The sequence below is a fragment of the Gopherus flavomarginatus genome, chromosome 6, assembly GCF_025201925.1.
Source record: "Gopherus flavomarginatus isolate rGopFla2 chromosome 6, rGopFla2.mat.asm, whole genome shotgun sequence".
Lineage (NCBI taxonomy): Eukaryota > Metazoa > Chordata > Testudines > Testudinidae > Gopherus > Gopherus flavomarginatus.
The window spans coordinates 28,697,390-28,716,052 of NC_066622.1; the positions used below are offsets into that span (position 1 = coordinate 28,697,390).

An 18,663-nucleotide genomic window follows, 5' to 3' on the forward strand; every position below is an offset into this window, starting at 1 on the left:
GAGGAATAATAATCCCCAAAACTGTTGTGTTGTAGGAAAGAAACTGAAATCCCTTTTCCAGGAAAACATTGCATGAAATCTTGGCCCCACTGCAGTCAATGCCAAACTCCCATTTATTTCAGTGGGGCCAGGATTTCTCCCATTGTAGTTTTACAGAGTATGACCTAATGTAAATGGGAAGCCTGTTTTATTATTTATTAGTAGTATAGCAGGAGTTGCCTGTGAACCCCAGTCATAAACCAGGACACCATTGTGCTAGGTACTGTACAAACATTGAACAAAAAAAGTCTTAATTTGGCTGTTGTAGATGCCTCTCCTGTTCCCCTTCTCCTTTCTATTTATACTGTAAACAGGAAATAGTCGGTTGTTTCTTTAAAATAATGTCTCCCTGTTTACACAAAGTAAGTTATTCCATTTTTGGTGACAAGATCTTTAACTATGGAGTTCAGTCGTTTCAACGTAGATATTCCTTTAAACAGTGAGTCCTGATCAGATATGCCAGCCTATAATGACAAAGCAAATTCCTAGTCTGTTTGAATGTGCGGGGGGGGACGGGGGACGGGGACGACTAGTTTGTTTACTTATCATGAGTCAAATGGCAGACAGTTACTCTGTAGATGTAATGAAGTTACTTTTAAGAGTGTGTGTGTACTGTAGAGATTTGCTAACATTTATCTAATTAAAACTGTGATCAGACAGAGGTAAAGGCTTGGCTTAAACAAGCACAAGCAAAGATCTTCATAAGTAAGGCTGAAATCAGAGTGGCTGAATTAAAACCCCAGATCCAAATAGCCCCAAACTTTGCAGCATTTGAAATCTAGATCTGGTTCTGAATTTTGCAACTTGGGTCAGTCTCATACTGAACACTGAAACACTCCTGTAAATGACCCGCTTTGTGCTTAGGTATTGGATTGCATCTGTTATCTGAAGTAACTCATTAATGGGATTCCTGCAACTAGGGTGACCAGATGTCCCTATTTTATAGGGACAGTCCTGATTTTTGGGTCTTTTCCTTATATAGACTCCTATTACCCCCCACCCGTCCTGATTTTTCACACTTGCTGTCTGGTCATCGTACCTGCAGCACTATGGTGAGATGGACGACTGTGTATGTGTGTCTACAGCAGTTTTCAATGGACTATCCATTCATTAGGGAAAGGGTGGTAGTCTCCCTGAGTAAAGGCCGAAACAAGCTTCAAATATAAAGCTGTTTTGCCTCTTAATATTTTGGCTTGAAAAATAGGTTTGGTCTGGAAATTGCCAGATTTACCCTGAAAACAAAGAATTATTCTTGTTGGCTTGTTTTCTGCAAAGTTTAAAAAAAAATATGATAATTTTTGAGTAAGAGGCCATTTAAAATATATCTTGACTTGAAATTTTGTTTTTTGTCTAACATCTGTTTGGGTCTCTCTAGCTCAAAAACAGCTGGTTAGTTATCCTCCAAGCTTTCTAGAAAATTAAATCTCCTTAAACTCCTGGGCCAGCTATATTTGAAGAAAACAGGTTGAAGTTAAAAATACGAATACATTTTTTGTGCAGCTATCCTTAGGTTCTGTCCTGTTCCCAGTGACTCCAGTGGGAATTGATTTACCACTGCTGCCTTTGGGAGCAGGTTCAGGCCCTGCATGAGCATGTTGTACTCTATGGGCTGTTGGTTGCTTCATAGAAAGAGCATAAGAGTGTTTATGTAGATAACAGAGAACAGATACCTTCCTTTAGCTCCTGCACTCAAGTCCCGTGTGTGTTAGCAGACCCATACTGGACCCTCATGCTCTATCTCAGAGATAAGGCTCTTTTCTCAGCTCTGTGGCAAATTTTCTACGTAATCTTTAGCAAGTCACTTAAACTTCATTCACTGGTTACCTGATCTGAAGAAATGACGTGCGTGTATTCTCCACAGATCAAGGGAGCCTTTTAGTGGGAGAGGCAGAAGTAATTGTCATTTTGCTACACCAGGCGTCTCAAACTCCCAGCCCGTGGGCCATCTACAACCTGTGAGCCTCCCCAATGTGGCTCGCAGGGCTCAAGCAGTTTTGGGGCTGGCTCTCCCTTGGCCCCACCTGCTACATCCAGGCACTCCCCACTCAGGGCCCCCGGCAGTGCAGCGGAGCTGAGAGGCGTCTGCCTACTCACTTCAGTTGCTCCTGGCCCCTCCCTGTGGCCCGGGGCATGGCTGTGCCTCCGTGCGCTTTCTGTGGCCCGAGCGCCCCTGTGGCCAATGGGATGCTGTGGGGGCAGTGCCTGGGGGCAAAATCACATGGAGGCCCCCCCCCGGCCTGCCCCACCTTGGAGTCCCAGGTAAGCGCCCCACCTCTGACCATCTTCCAGAACCAGCACCCCCTCCCCTTCCCACACACCCCCTCCCATCCCCAAACTCCATTCCAGAGCCTGCACCCCCTTCCCACACCTCTCCAGCCCCAAACTCTCTCAGACCCTGCACCCCCCTCCCCACACACCCCTTCCTGCCACCAAATTCCCTCCCAGAGCCTGCACCCTGTCCCCACATACACCCCAGCCCCCAAACTCCATTCCAGAGCCCCTCTCCTACCCAAACTCCCTCCCAGAGCCCAATCTCTCACCCCTTCTGCACCCAAACTCCCTCCCAGAGCCTGCACCCCAATCCTCTACCCCAGACCTCCTCCCCCACTGAAACTCTGTTCCAGAGCCTTAGGCAGGTGAGGGGTGGAGTTTTTGTAGGGAGGGTTCTGGGCAGCATGAGTGACAGTGGCCTGCTGGGAGGATTTGAGGTCTGGCACTGGCCCTAAGGCAAATTGAGTTTGAGACTCCTGCGCTAGATCTTGGAGTTTCCTCTTACAGAATGTCATCTATTTGAACAAGCACTTTTTAAAATGGATTTTGTTTTGTATTTTGAGATCCACTGGTGAAAGAACAGTATTCACCCTGAGGCAGAGCGTGAAGATGCAGCACAGCCGGGGGGCAGGGCGTGTGGCTATGGCAGCTTTAAGTTCCTTTTGTGCCCTCCTGATCCTGGGCTGCTACAGGCATGGGAGAGGCCCCCTTCCCCCAGCAAAATTTACACAGACTCCCTAGGCCAGGCTACGTTACGGCTGCCCTATGAGCCACAGCCCAGAATCTCTACAATTGTTCCAAGCTGCAGCCCCAGCCCAACACTCCCTTCCTGCCCTTGTCATGCCTCCTGACAATTCAGGCTTGCAAGGGAGTCCTTGGAGGAGAGCCTTACAGCTCTCCTCTGCAATGTCTCTAATGAGCGAATCCCTCCCATGGCCTGACATGGGACTTTTGGGGGTCCCTTTACACCATTTTGGCCCTCTTGCTTGGTGTAAAGGGGCTGGAGTGGAGGTGAGGGTCTCACTCAGAGCTTCTGTACATTACTTTATACTTGATGTTCATAATTTGCTTATATATGAGGTGCGTAATGTCCTTAATTATTTATATCCTTCTCTTAAGTGCTTAGGTTTTGCAGATGATATGCTAGGTAAGGACATATTTGCCAGTCAGCAGCCTTATTACTTTTTGGTTTTGGAATTTGATTTAAGGTCAAAATGTTAAAGCTAGGACAAAAGTTAAACAACTAACTCCATATTTAGATATCTAAATGAGTGGCCTGACTTTCAGTGGTGCAGAGCATCTGAAGCTCCCTACAAAGTCAGTGGAGTTGCCTCTATTTATGTCTCACAGAGCCACATTCATTGCTGTGCTGTTTGCACAATTATAGCAAGAACAGCATTTAGGTTGGGGGAGTCTCTAAAAGGTGCTAATATGAGCACAACAAATTTTCTTATGCAGGAAGCAGGAAACTTCATGAGTTTTGATTTTGAGTGTCTAGCTCATGGTTACAATAGTTGTCAGAATCCCCAGGCGGCCCTCTGAGGCAGGAGCAGATGTAGGCTGCAGCACAGGCTGGCTAGCAGGATCAAGAGTAGTTTGTTGAAACGACTGGCAGTGGGAGTGTTTGCACCCAGGTAGTGATGCTGAGCAGACTAGAGAGACTGCTTCCCTATATACCTGGCGTGGGATCATCTGGGTGGGACCTCACCTGTGGATTCACTGGACCCTGGTTGAATGGCATGGGGCTATCACAAGACCTGCAGTTAATTGCCTCTGATGTTTCATCTGGCTAAAGAGGCTCAGGCTCAGGGGATGACTCAACATTCTTAAGCAGGCTCAGAGGTAACTCATCACAATAGGTGCAGTAGGTGGTAGGATTTATCTCCTTTTGAACACAGTCACATCCAGAATGAAAATGAGGGGTTATCTCAAACCAGTAGCTTCTCATGATTGGTGGAAGCTCAGTGCCTTTGTGCAGCCACCCGGTGGGCACCAATATCTTTTGGCACCATGTCTGCCAAAGGAGCTGGATCAGTAAGGAAGTTCACAAGTGTTAGTGCTGGTTCTAGCATATTGTGGAACTAACACTCTTCTTTCCGTGGCCTCTCCTCCCACAGCTGAAATCTGCTTTTTTTTCTGGCTTCATGTTCTGAGGGTGCTTAAGTGGCAAATATTATATGTAATTTCCAAACTCAGTATAGACATGGCTTATTATAGTGCCCTCTGTGAGATCGTGTAGGTCTTGCCTATCTCACAGGCTTTAATGGCTTTAAGTGCTGCAGTTGCTGTTATGGAGCCTTGCTGTGTGGTTTGGAGCTCCTGATATTATGGACTCTTTTTCTTCAAAATTCTTGAATTAAAAACTAAGTTTTAACTCCCACCAGGTTCTACCCCACCTCAGTTTCTTATTTTGTTTAATTATGACAGCACATTCTTTGAACATGTTGGGTTACTGATTCTACACAGAGAAACCTATCTAATCTAGCTATGGTATTTCTACAGTGCCTATGAATGCAGTATCTGAGGGTAGGTCTACACTACAAAATTAGTTCGATTTAATAGAGGTTGATTTTTTAGAAATCGATTTGATACTGTCATTTGTGTGTGTCCCCACTAAGCACATTAAGTCGGCGGTGTGCATCCACAGTACTGAGGCTAGCATAGACTTTCCGAGCATTGCACTGTGGTAGCTATCCCACAGTTCCCGGTCTCCGCCCCCCCCATTGGAATTCTGGTTTGCGCTCCCAATGCCTGATGGGGCAAAAACATTGTCACAGGTGGTTCTGGGTACATGTCATCATCCCTCCCCCTTCGCCCCCCGGAAAGCAACGGGAAAAAAATCATTTCTAGCCTTTTTTCACTGTCACCGTATATCTACTGGATGCTGCTGAAAGACGCGGTACTGCAGCGCTACACAGCAGCATCCCCTGTGCTGATCAGTTCTCCACGCTGGGCAAACAGGAAATGAAATTCAAATGTTAGCAGGGCTTTTCCTGTCTACCTGTCCAGTGCATCCGAGTTCAGATTGTTGCCCGGAGCGGTCACAGTGGTGCAGTGTGGAATAGCTCCCAGAGGTCAATACCATCAAATTGCGTCCACACTAACCCTAATTTGAAGCAGCAATGTAGATTTCAGCGCTACTCCCTTCATTGGGGAGAAGTACAGAAATCGATTTTAAGAGCCTTTTATGTCGACAAAAATGGCTTCGTTCTGTGGACAGGTGCAGCCTTAATTCGATTTAACGCTGTTAAATTCGACCTAAACTCGTAGTGTAGACCAGGCCTGAGTGCCAAATACAACAGTGAACAATTGCATAGGGTTCTCTGGAGTGGATTCTGCCCTTTGCTATTCCTAGATTTGGCAACTTTGTTCCCTTTTCCTGGTTGTGATGTTGGACTCAGCTGGTTGTTCCTTATCTTAGGTTACTGTGTGAAAACTTTTGCAAAAAGATGAATCTTCAACATGGCCTGAAAATGATTAACAGCAAGGAGGGAGGGAAGGAGGGTGTGTGTGATTTCTTCCAGTGAGCCCTACTGTCCATTATTTTGTTATTTGTATTACAGTGCTAAGCACTGTACAAACAGAACAAAAAAAGACCAACCATGCTGTATCTCCAGTGCTCGTAAGTTTCATTGTGAACACTTCCTGCTGCAATGTCCATTACAAACTTAGCTCAGTTATGGATAGAGAGGCAATTTCTGGCTGAAACTTAACTCGTTGAGAGCCTTAAAGATTAGGGCCTGGTTTTGAATTGATGTCACTGGTACACACCAGTGTTGGCCTCTGACTTGGCATGAGGTGAATGATACATCATTTCATTTAACCTCTCATTAAAAATACATTTTCAAAAACCTGAATGTGGTGTTAATTACAGAGTCATATAACATGGTTCACAAGATTATATAATTAGTAATAACAGGGGGAATAGGAAATTGAGATGCAAGGAAAGGGTAGTAGAGGAAGAACTGATTTAATATTAAACTTTGAAGTATTTGATTAAGTCAAAAATTGCTTTTTCCTTCAGATATTATCCTTTGGAGATTCATAGATTATATAAGGCCAGTAAGGATCATTGTGAATCATTTAGTCTGACCTGCATAAGACAAGCCATAGGATTTCCCTGAATTAATCCCTGTTTGAACTAGAGCAGCATCTCCTTTATAAAAACATGCAATCTTGATTTAAAGATTTCCAGTGATGAAAAATCCACCACCACCTTTGATAAGTTGTTTCAAAGATTAATTACCCTCACTGTTAATAATTTATGCCTTGTGTTTAGTCTAAATTTGTCTATCTTCATCTTCCACCCATTGGGTCTTGTTAGACCTTTTGTCTGCTAGATTAAAGAAGCCATTGTCAAATGTTTGTTTCCAATATAGGTACTTGCAGACTCTGATCAAGTCACCCCTTATCCTTCTCTTTGTTAAGCTTAACAGATTGCTTCTGGAGTTTCTCACGATAAAGCTTCTACTCCAATCTTTCCAACATCCTTCTTGAACTGTGGACACTAGAACTGGATGCAGTATTCCAGTAGAAGTCACCCCACTGCCAAATACAGATATAATAGAACCTCTATACTACTACTCAGAGGTGTCGACTTTCTAACATGCCGGGAGGTGCTCAACCCCTCCCCACTCTGCCCAAGGTCCTGCCCCCACTCTACCCCTTCCCCCAGCCCCCGCCCCACCTCTTCTCACCCCATTCCACTCCCTCCCCCAAGCACGCTGTGCCCTCGCTCCTCCCTCCAGCACCTCCTGCACACCACAGAACAGCTGAATGCGGCAGGTAGGAGGCACTGGCAGGGATGAGGAGGTGCTGATCCACGGGGCCTGTGACAGGCAGGAGGTGCTGGGGGAGCTGATGGGGGGTTGCTGGTGGATGTTCAGCTTTCTTCCAGTCCTCTGGAACTTCACCAGTATCTTGGCCAGCTCTTTTAAAACTCTTGAATGAAAGTTATCCAGATTTTGCCAATTTAAAAATATCTAACTTCAGTATCTGCTGTGTAACATCCTCTTTAGTTAATGTTAGTTGAAATGGAAAGTATTTCATCACCATAAGATAAGAATACATCACCTAGCTTTTTCCCAAATACAGAACAAAAATATTTATTGAACATTTGTGGCCTTTTCTATATTATTGACAAGTCTATCATTTCCATCCAGTAATGAACTGCTAACATGTCCTTTGTTCCCAATATACTTTTTTTTTTTTAAAAAATCCTTATTTTCCTTAACTATGCAGGCCATAGATTTTTCCCCTTGTCCTTCTGCTTCCCTATCAATTTTTACAGTTCCTAGTTTCTAATTAATATTCATTGCTATCAACTTCCCCTTTCTTCCATTTGTAATATATTTAACCAGTGTAGCCGCCTTTTTCTTCTTACTAGAGACAAAAAAATGTTCTTAAGAAATTCCGATTATAATTCACATTTTCTGTTTAAATTACTTCTTTCAGATGATTTGGCTCATAGCTGTTTTCAACTTTATGAAACTGGCCATTTTAAAGCAAAAGTGTGTGTGTGTGTGCGTGCGCACTCTGTTCAGAATTAACTGGGTTGGACTTTATTATATTAGCACATAACTAAATGTAAATCATGAGCACCTAACTAAAAATTAGTGGTTACTTATGTGATCATCTGTCAAAATAAGTTCTAACATAGAATTTGCCCATGTTGGATGCAACACTTTTTGAATTAGGAAATTATCCACAATTTTCAGAAAGTCCAATGACCTTTTAGTACCGGCAACATGAGACCTCTAGTGTATGCAGATAGATGTATCCCATGATAACATAGGGTTGTTGTTTTTTCATACACCTTATAGACAGGTGCTTCAAGAATTGTTCTTCCTGTTCTCTACTGGTTTGGTGGTGTGTAGCAGACACTAGCTAGTACCCCATCTTGAATTTCCCTGTTCGGACATTGATCCATTAGCATTCAAGATCACTTGCTTCTGAGTTGTCAGTGACGTAGAAACAGGTAATGTCATTTTTGACTTAGAGTGCCACTCTTGCTACATTTTTGTCTGCTCAGTCCATCCTAAATAGGTTATATCCAATTATTTTAATATTCTGACCATGCAAATCTTCCCACCAGGTTTCAGTAATATCAAATAGGTCTAATTTATGTCTTAAGAGGAACTAGAATTGCTCATTTATTTACCTGTCTCTTAGCATTGGCATGTAGGCAGTTAAAGAATTTCATCTCTTTGCCTCCTTTGATGGTACTATTATGACTCGTGGGCACAATTTGAAACTTGTCATGTAACTCTTGGTCAATTGTGAGTCAGAAAAAGTTTCCCGTATCTCACAATTAAGCAATAAGATGTAGCAAATGGGCACACTTCAGAAAAGATGCTGTTTAACACTGAATGCAAAGATTTCAGCAGATTGGGTTGCACTCTATAATCTAAACTATACAGCAATTGTCATAGTTCAGGATAACTGCACCTGTAGGCTGTAGTTCACCTCTGTGGTCCAGCAAGGGCAACTACTAGAACAGGGGTGGGCAAACTTGTTTTGGCCTGAGGGCCTCATCAGATTTCGTAAATTGTATGGCGGGCTGGTTAGGGGAGGGGATCATGGCCTGCCTCCCCATCCAGCCCCCCTGGGACCCCTGCCCCATCCACACCCACCCCGCTCCCTGTCTCCTGACCTCCCCTGGACCCCCGCTGCCCCATCCAACCCCTCCTCTCATTCCTGACGCCCCCCCGGGACCCCTGCCCCATCCACACATCCCCATTCCCTGTCCCCTAACCTCCCCTGGACCCCCACTGCCCCATCCAACCCCTCCTCTCATTCCTGATGCCCCTTCCCCCCGGGGACCCCTGCCCCATCCACACATCCCACTCCCTGTCCCCTGACTGCCCCCAGACCTCCGCCACCCTATCCAACCCCTCCTCTCATTCCTGATGGCCCCTGGGACCCTGCCCCATCCAACCCCTCCTCTCATTCCTGATGGCCCCTGGGAACCCTGCCCCATCCAACCCCTCCTCTTCCTGACTGTCTCCTCTGGAACCTCATTCAATCCCCTGTTCCCCCCGATCCTTATCTACACCCCTGCCCTCTGTCCAACCCCCCATGCTCCCTGCCCCCTTACCGCGGTGCCTGGAGCACCAGTAGCTGGCTGGCTGGAGCCAGGCCCCGCCACCCCACCACTGCCACCACGCAGCTTAGAGCACTGGGTCAGGCCCAGTTCTGCAGCTGCACTGCCCCAGGAGCTCTCAGCCTGCCACTCAGATCATTGCAGCGGCAGTGGAGCGAGCGAGCTGAGCCTGCGGGCATAGGCGGCAGGTTATATCTGTTTGCGGTGCTCAAGCAGCAGGAATATTCACGGCCGGGTGCCCTGCTCCAGCAATATTTGGAGCTGGGTCTCTCCCCGGGCCCTGCCTGGATCGGGCCCGGCCCCCGGGGGTCTCCCCCGCCCCTACCCCGCGTCGCGTCCCTGCCTGACAGAAAGCCGCGCAGCGCCTCTCCCCTGCCTGCTTCTGCTGCCAGAGTAGCTCCCGGCAGAACTGCTGTCTGCTGCCCCTGGATCCTAGCGCTTGCCATTCACTAACGGCAGGGCAGGCTGCCCTTACCCTGCCCTTCCGCCCTAGCCCTGAGCCTCTCCAATGCCCCAAACCCCTCAGCCCCAGCCAGAGCCCTCATCCCCCTGCACCCTAATCCTCTGCCCCAGCCAGAGCCCTCATCCCCCCGCACCCTGATCCTCTGCCCCAGCCCTGAGCCCCCCCGCATCATGAACCCCTCATCCTCAGCCCCAACCCTCATCCCCCCGCATCGATCCTCTGCCCCAGCCCTGAGCCCCCCCACATCATGAACCCCTCATCCTCAGCTCCACAGTGGACGCTTATGTTGTTTACAGTCTCTGAGGGGAGGGGAAAGCAAAGCAGGGCTGAGTAGGCAGTCTGAATTGCTGGGGAATGCAGTGTAGGCAGGGAACTGTACAGCCTGAAAAACCCCAGTCATGATGGAGAGAGACACGGGTCTGTGACCAAGAGAGAGAGAGGATGGTAGGGGAGCCATGAGCCTAAAAGTGGGTGCCCCTGTTGAACCAAAGAGGAGGAATACAGGTGCAGTTGCCCAGAACTGTGATAGTGGTACCTACTGATTTATTTGTAAGTGAGAAGCTGGTTAAATTCTGTCCATCTTCAGTCTAAACTTTCTTCTCTGACCTTAAACTTCCAGTAAACTTCCCATCCCCAGAAGAATGCATTTTTCTTCTATTTTTCTGTGTTCTCTCTATTTTTCTATGGTTTGCTTTATTATTGATTAAATACAGTTATGGCACTGTTCAACAAAGTCCATAGTTTTGATACATTTATGAGACTTCCCCTATGACCAGAAGAAGAGCTCTGTGTAACTCAAAAGCTTGTCTCTTTCACCAACAGAAGTTGGTCCATTAAAAGATATTACCTCACTCATGTAGTGTCTCTGATATCCTGGGACCAACACAGCCACAAGAACACTCCAAACATTCCCCTCATCCTTCAAATTCATAGAGAAAATCTATTTAGTGAAGAACTTATGGTAGCTTTTTATTCAAATTACATCCCCTAGATTTCAGTCTAGAGGAAGAAAAATCCTACAATAGCTTTATTTTGTGCTGGTGTTGGGGTGGGCCTTTTAGAGCTGCAAAACTATTATTGGGAGGTATTTAGTTTTGTAGTAGGATGGTTAACTTTTGCAGTGAGTACGGAGACTACAAAAGAATAAGCTAAAGCTAAGAAGACAGAAGTATTAGTATGGCCCAAGAAAACCACTGAAAGAATTTGATCTTAATATAAACTAACAAAAGATGTTTTGGTTAAAATGTAGTTTTAAAGTAAACTTACGGGCACTTCAATGGAAATCTGACAATTTATACAAGCTGAAGAACTGTTCCTCAATTTTTTTCCCACTCCAGTTGTATTCTGAAATTCCTATATATCCATGTCTAAACCAAATTCAGGAATGAGGTAGTATCAGTTGAAATTATGCAGAGGACTTATTCAATGTCTGTTTGTGTTTTTTTTTAATTTATCACTTAAGCAAATGAAAATAGATTTTAATATCCTTTGAGAGGAAGGATGGCCCAATGGTTAGAGTGCTAATCTGGCACACATGACGAGTTCAATTCCCTCCTCCATCACTGATTATCTTTGTGATCTTGAGCAAGTCACTTAATTTCTCTGTGCCTCCATTCCTCTCATCTGTCAAATGGGGATATCATAGCCCAGCATTACAGAGGTGTTGTGGAGATAAATATATGAAAGACTGATATATACCCAGATGCTGTGGTAATGGAGCCTATATATTGTAAATACCAAAGAGACATGTTAATACTAATATAATTTGTCTTTCTACTATATTTAGGCCTAAGTCAACTCCTTCTAACCAAATAGTTGTGGAACATTGGACATCTGAGATACAGACCAGCCACAACATTAGCAATCAGAAAATCAACCCACAAAACTTGGGAGAAATTTGGACTCAGGTCTGAAAACTTTGTGACTCAGGCCCATCTCTACCTTCTAGAGATATCTGCAGGCTGCATTCCTGTGACATACATGTAGTGATGTAGGTACCTAAAACAGGGGTTCTCAAACTGGGGGGTCGTGAGGTTATTACATGAGGGGTCACGAGCTGTCAGTCTCCACCCCAAACGCCGCCTTGCCTCCAGCATTTATAATGTTAAATATATAAAAAAGTGTTTTTAATTTATAAGGGGGGGTCACACTCAGAGGCTTGCTATGTGAAAGGGGTCACCAGTAAAAAAGTTGGAGAGCCACTGACCTAAAACATCTCTCTTATCTCAAATCTTAAACCTGCCAGTGGCTGGTCAGCAGTTTAGGAAGTCTGTTGAAATGCACTGGTGGGTGGAGCACAGGTGGGACAGTGAAGTGTATGACCAGACATGCCAAACCGCAAAAAAAAACCCACAGAAATTGGGCTTGTTTTTGGCTTAATTGGCTTGTGAGTTGCTTGTTGGCTAGTTCTGGGCATGTAGCTTGTTGCTTCTTTTTTTTTTTTTTATCAGTTCCCAGCAACAGGGGCGGCTCCATGTTTTTTGCAGCCCCAAGCACGGCAGTCAGGCAGCCTTCAGTGCCATTTCTGTGGGAGGTCCGCCCTGGTCATGCAGATTCAGCGGTGGTTCTGCAGGTGATCTCCTAGTCCTGCGCCGGTGTACCCGCCGCCGAATTACCAACAAAACCGTGGCACCGGTGGACCTCCCGCACAAACACCGCCAACGGCGGCCTGACTGCCACGCTCACAGGGACCGTCAGGCTGCCCCATGCAGCTTGCTGCCCCAGGCATGCGCTTGCTGCGCTGGTGTCTGGAGCCACCCCTGCCCAGCAAGCAGAGGCAAGGCAGGGTGGGGAGAGGAAAGTCAGGGTACATAGCAGGCCTACCATAGTCCCAGACTGTAGGCTGGGGGAATCTCGTCACATAGTGTTGGGGTTCTTAGGGATTGGCTTATTTTGAAATGCGGTTAGCTTGATTTTTGGCTTATTGTGAAAGTCGGGGTGCTTATTTACCACGTGAAAGTTGGCAACTGGTATATGACAAATTGCAATGCCATGTGATAGGCAGCAGTGTGTGTGTGTAAAAATATCCCTGGGCTAAGCCTAATAAATAATCATTTTGAAGTTACTATGCAGAAAGGAATTAATTCAGCTAATCTTTTATCCAAAAGATATACATAAATTCCTCCTTAAAAAAAAAAAACTTTAAAAACAGTGGGGGAGCTTGGGCCCAGTCCCTTTGTTAGATCTAAAGTCCCCAAGGATGCTTTTGTATTCACAGAGTGGATTACAGATCGATTTTATTTCATCTATTTGTAAGAGGAGAGCGAACCTGGGCCCTTCCTAGTAGGGGCCCGGGAGGATTCTGCAATCCTACCTCCCCTACAGGCTCCTCCCCGGGGCAGAGGCTGCAGGATCAGCGCCGCCATCCCTGCCTTGGTGTGCTACACGCGCCATAACCAGGGTGTCTGACATGTGCTCGATAGAGCCTGGCCCAGGGAGCTGAAATGCAGCCGCAGAGGCCCCGTGGCCAGACGCTGGCTCATGCCGCACTGGCAGAAAGCAGCCGCTTCTCCCACGCAGGGGGAGCTCAGTGGGTTGAGATCCGTTGCAGGGGCTATTAGCCTGGGAGTTCCTGGAACAAGACCCTGCCCCCCAGCCCCTTAATCCCCGCGGCAACCAGCCGCCCCACCGCCGACCCGCTAATCCCCGCGGCTGGCGGGGGCAGTTCCGGCCGCGCTGGCCCCTCCTGCGGGTGGGTGGCCCCGCGGCGGGCTGGGTGTGTCTCGCTCCGAGGCGGCGCGGCGCGGCTTGTCCCTCACTCTGCTCCGAGCCCAGGCCCGACCCGCCGCCCGAGCCGCGCCGCGCCCTCCCGCCGCTCCATGGAGGCTTATCACAAGCCCGACCAAAAGGCGCTGCAGGCCCTGAAGGACGCGGCCAACCGGCTGCGGATCAGCTCCATCCGGGCCACCACAGCCGCCGGCTCCGGGTGAGTCCGGGACTGGGGCCTGGCGCTCCGTGGGGCCTGCCAGCCGCCCCACGGATTCCCGCGCATCATACTCCTGCTGCCCCCTCGTGCAAACTGCCCCCTCCCGACCCCCCCAGCTCTGCCCGCTCGTGCAAACTGCCCCCTCTCGCCCCCCATCGCTGCCCCCTCGTGCAAACTCGCCCTTTACCCCCCCAGCTCTGTCCCCTCCCAACCCACCCAGCTCTGTTCCCTCGTGCAGACTGTCCCCTGCCCACCTCTTTGTGCGGACTGTTCCTCTGCAGTCCCCGTATCTCTGCCCCCTCTTCATCCTCCATCACTGCCCCTCGTCTCAGGCCTTGGGTGTAATTCTTCCCAGGTCCCCTCCTTCTACCCCTTGTGTCAGTCATCTTTAGCACCTCGCTTCTCCCTTCCTCTGTCCTCCCACTTTCCCAACCTGCAGGTCACCTGGCCAGTGAAACGAAGCGGGCCAGATTCTGCCCTCTGGTGTATCTGTGCACCGTCCATTAGAGTCTCTGGATTTGAGTTCAGTACGGTCTCACTGAGGTAGCTGAAAGCAGAATTTGCCGCTTGACTGAATTACAAAAGCTGCAGCAGGTTACTGCTGAGCCATGTGTAAGGAGTCTTGTTTGCGGTGCTGCATGGTGTTTCTGAGAGCAGCATGCTCCTGTCCTGGGAGCAAATGCACAATATAGGGTGAGCAGACCTGAGAGAATTTTCATCATTAGGAGATCGGGAGTTTTGAAACAGTTGCATTTCCTAAGCTTGCTATGAGCAAAGCTTGTTATATTAGAATCACTATGAGTGTTAAGTGAACTAGTTGGTTCAGCAGAGTGAAGCCCTTTCTGTAGGTGCAAAATGTAGCATTTGAGAATTTATATGGAACCATTTTTAGCACATATCAAAAGACCCAGTGCAAAACCTAATTCACTTTAGTTCTTTCGCTTGTATTACTTTCTGAGGGATTTGGGTAGTAGTGTGTGTGTGTGTGGGGATGGATATATGTTTACACAGTGCCTTAATTTGTGCCAGGGCTGAGCCCTGGCAGGCTTGGCAGTGCCTTGCACCTCTGGGCTTACTGCATCAGTCATGAATGTAAATAAATTGCTTGAGCCCCAGCACCTTCTTCACTCCAAATTAATCACTGTGTTTACATGTGGATTAGAGATTCATGCAGGGTCTGGGGTGTGCAGTTTTGGGTGGATGGTACTGTACTGGGGTGTATACAAAGGTTTAGAAGCAAGGTGTGAGGGGATTGGATGTTGATGGGACATGGATATATAGGGAATGCATGTATGTGATGAAGATAGTGATAAAAAACCTTTCATGTTGGGGATGTTGCTTCAAAAACTTGCCGGTTTAAAGATCATCAAGGTAGATAACTTAAATATCAGGGATGTATGTTCCCTTGCTTCTGAATGTGTTACTTGTATGGCTATGGCTATATGTTCATGGGGTGTGAGTGGATGTAGTGTTGGGGGAGGGGATTTCTGTGTGTGTTGGGGGAGGGAGGGATTTACACTTTCTCTCTTTGGAGTGTTGCCTCTTTTTTAGTCAAGGATTCAGCTTTGATGATGCAAGATTGGACAGGATTCACATTGAGAAAGCGTGCATTTAACATTTTGACAGTTTAATTATGACCCTTTGGGGGAAATCTGATTGTTAACAAAGTGTGTATAGGTTCACTGTACTAGTAAATATACTATAACTGGAAAGAAAGGCCAGGAATGCTAAGTTAATGCGGAACTAAAAATCAAAGAATTTATGCCTAGGGCCAAATCTTTTCTTTTTCATTTTGTGCCCGTGAGCTGGAACTAATTCTCTACAGAATTTCAAGTTAGCCCCAATGGGATTATCTGCAAAATGCCTGCAGTCTCAAATGGGCAGTTTACTAAGGCCTCTGGACAGGATTTAGTTTAGGCTCTGAAGTTTGCCGGTTCCAGAGTTGGCCTTGCTTTGATTGTGCGGTATGGAAAAAGTACTATATATATTTATTTATATAAAATTAAAGTCAGAGTTTTGGCTGATCATCACACTTAAACTTTTCCTTGTGGAAGGCCGCCTTTTGGTATTCCATCTTTTTGCAATTTACATTTTGTTCACTCCTTTGAAATGTGACTGTAAATGCATCTTTTCAAAAAGAAGAATTGAACAAATAATCGCTTGACTACTAAGGCCTTGTTGGGATAGGATAGTCTATTACAAAATATTTTAAAGCTGTCTCTCAATTTGCTAATATCTTTCACTGTGTTTCTGACATAGGCAGTTTTTTACCTTTTGTTTCTGAGAGTGTTGTATTGAAAATTGAAAGTGAAGAGTTGCTTTATGTTGCTCCATATACACACTGAGAAGATACTTTTGGTTTTTTCCTTGTAGCTGCCAAGTCAATGGAAGTTGAAGACGCTCAATCTGTCACTGGAATAGATCCTTAATTTCAAATGCTTGGTTTGGTCCAGACTGGGTAGTGAGTTTTGATTGCAAAATGTTCACCAGTTCCTCTTTTTAATTATTAATTTGTTGTTAAAGCTACAACATTTGGGATTTTGTTAGACAATTACACAAAAGTATGTGTAGCAAAAGTGGCAGAAGACCCACTAAATATAAGGGGTTTAATTCTGTATTTCATGTTGGTCACATAATAAGTGTCATCGCTTTCCCACAGATGTAATTATTTCTATGTTATATGTAGGTATATAATACTGCAAGGAATTTAGCACAAGCTTAGTTCCCTTTTCTGCTCCCCTTCAATTCAGTGGTAAAATTCCCATTGACTTCAAGTGCAGCAGGATCAGGGCCCCTCACAGTTTTGAAACGATACCTGATTATTATCTCTAGAAGTGGGAATGGAATGATTTGCTGTAGTTTCCTTATTTTAAAATATATGAAAAACCATAAAAAGGTTTCCTTGAAATTTTATTTATATATAATCAACGAGACTTGATTACCAAGAAGGGTGACACAACAATGCATTTAATAGGAGGAAAGAGAGCGAAGTTTCAAGAACATTCTGATAGCATTAGGGAGTCAAATCAAGCTCATACAGCCAAGTATGTGCACGCACCTGTCCAAATCTTGATTACTTGAACAAGGCAAGAAAAGATATCTCCAGATGAGAAAGTAAATAGAACAGAATGGCCTTTAGCAGCATGATTGTCAACTACATTTGGAAGACAAGCTGAGTGAGATATCTTTTATTGGACCAACTTCCGTTGGTGAGAGACACAAGTTTTCTCTCTCACCACCAGAAGTTGGTCCAATAAAAGATACTACCTCACCCACCTTGTCTTTCTAATATCCTGGGACCCACAAGGCTACAACAACTCCGCATACAAATACTTTTGGTTTACAGGCTTATTGCAAAGAGAGACTGTATGGCTGAGTCACATTTTACATTTCACTCTTTTAAGGAGGTTAAGGTTTGGTTTAAAGAGATGGTTTGTGAACAACAGGATTAAGAAAAAATACAGGAAATGCTTGAAATTAAAGCAGTTAAGAACAAAAGAGAACTTGTGGACTTCCTTGAAGGAAGTGACTTTGTCAACTATGACCTGTGTTGCAAGCAGTGTTGTGAGGTGATAGATATATTAACTAGTTACTGCAGTGTTTTCTCATATTAAACTCTCATTGAAGACAACAGGAGCTTTGCCTGAAATAGGCCACGTCCAGACTACTCGCCGTACCGGCGGGTTAAAATCGATTGCTCGGGGATCGATATATCGCGTCTACGCGATATATCGATCCCCCAGCGCGCTTATATCGATTCCGGAACTCCATCAACCCCAACAGAGTTCCGGAATCGACAGGGAGAGCCGCAAACATCGATCCCGCGCGGTGTGGACGGTGAGTAATCCGATCTTAGATATTCGACTTCAGCTACGTTATTCACGTAGCTGAAGTTGCGTATCTAAGATCAATTTCCCCCCCCCGTAGTGTGGACCAGCCCTTAGAACTAAAGGATCTGGAAACTAGATCCTGCAAGATGATAGTGTGTGCAATTTAGAGATGTTAAGGCTGTTCCAGTGAAAAAATGCAGTTTATGGGCAGAGAGGGGTTTTGTTTTAACTCTCCTGTTAATCCACTGCAATTATATTTGAGAATAAAAATAGATTAATAAATATAAAATCAGTATTTCAGTTAACAAAACTACAAAATTTAGGTAATTCAGAATTAAGATTTTTGCTCCTGTTCATTCACCCAAGAGTGTCCATCATTACAGATGTCTGGGATTATGTGCTTCTATTCCTTGTTTTAATAAGTAGTCTTGCATAACTGTAGTGATGTCAGTCTTGTTGCTTCACAGTGATGAGTGCAATGCTTGCAAATAAATTTTGCCAGCTTCCTTAAAATTGGGACTCTAAACCAATCACACACAATGATTTTTATTTATTTATTTATTTATTTATTTTCGTGTCCTTTTCGTCAAGTGAGCTTCTGGAATTTTTTTTTCCAACTGGTGCGTTTGGCTTAGCTAATTGTGAAGGCTGAGCTGCCATCTTTGGTGCTGCATCTTCATTGCTTTTGCATAGAGAAGAAGATGGTCCTTTTATTAATGCCAGCAGTTGATTGGCCAAAGCTGATACAATCTTAACTGTTAGGAGATACAGTGTTTGAGGAAAAAATTAAAGGGTGAACTTCTGCAGTTTTTAAAACAATGGTTTCCTTATAAGATTTGATAAGACTCTTAACAGTGGAAGCTGCAAGAATTTCTTTAGAAGCAGTTAAATTTCACAACTTGGGCTATGAACAGATCATGCTACATTAGAATTATCCTTTTTTAGTTTTGGCATTCTTTTTTGGCATTATTGTTCTTTTTAATTAAGCCCTTTTTAGCTGAAGCGTGTAGCAACTTATATATATATCAAGACT

At 45.4% G+C, this 18,663-nt stretch overlaps 1 protein-coding gene across 5 annotated transcripts in view; it reads left to right on the forward strand.

The window, feature by feature from the left end:
* Window positions 1-2,242: 2,242 nt before the first annotated feature.
* Window positions 2,243-18,663, forward strand: part of TKT (transketolase) — a 46,609-nt gene continuing 30,188 nt past the window's right edge. The window contains exons 1-2 of one of the 5 annotated variants that reach the window (XM_050959194.1): window positions 13,718-13,800; window positions 16,174-16,261. In XM_050959194.1, the coding sequence (XP_050815151.1) occupies window positions 16,236-16,261 (26 nt within the window). In that variant the 5' untranslated portion in view covers window positions 13,718-13,800; window positions 16,174-16,235. Of the gene's footprint in view, window positions 2,299-13,629; window positions 13,801-16,173; window positions 16,262-18,663 lie in introns of those variants that run through there. The other 4 variants (XM_050959195.1, XM_050959193.1, XM_050959191.1 and 1 more) reach the window with 4 other exon arrangements.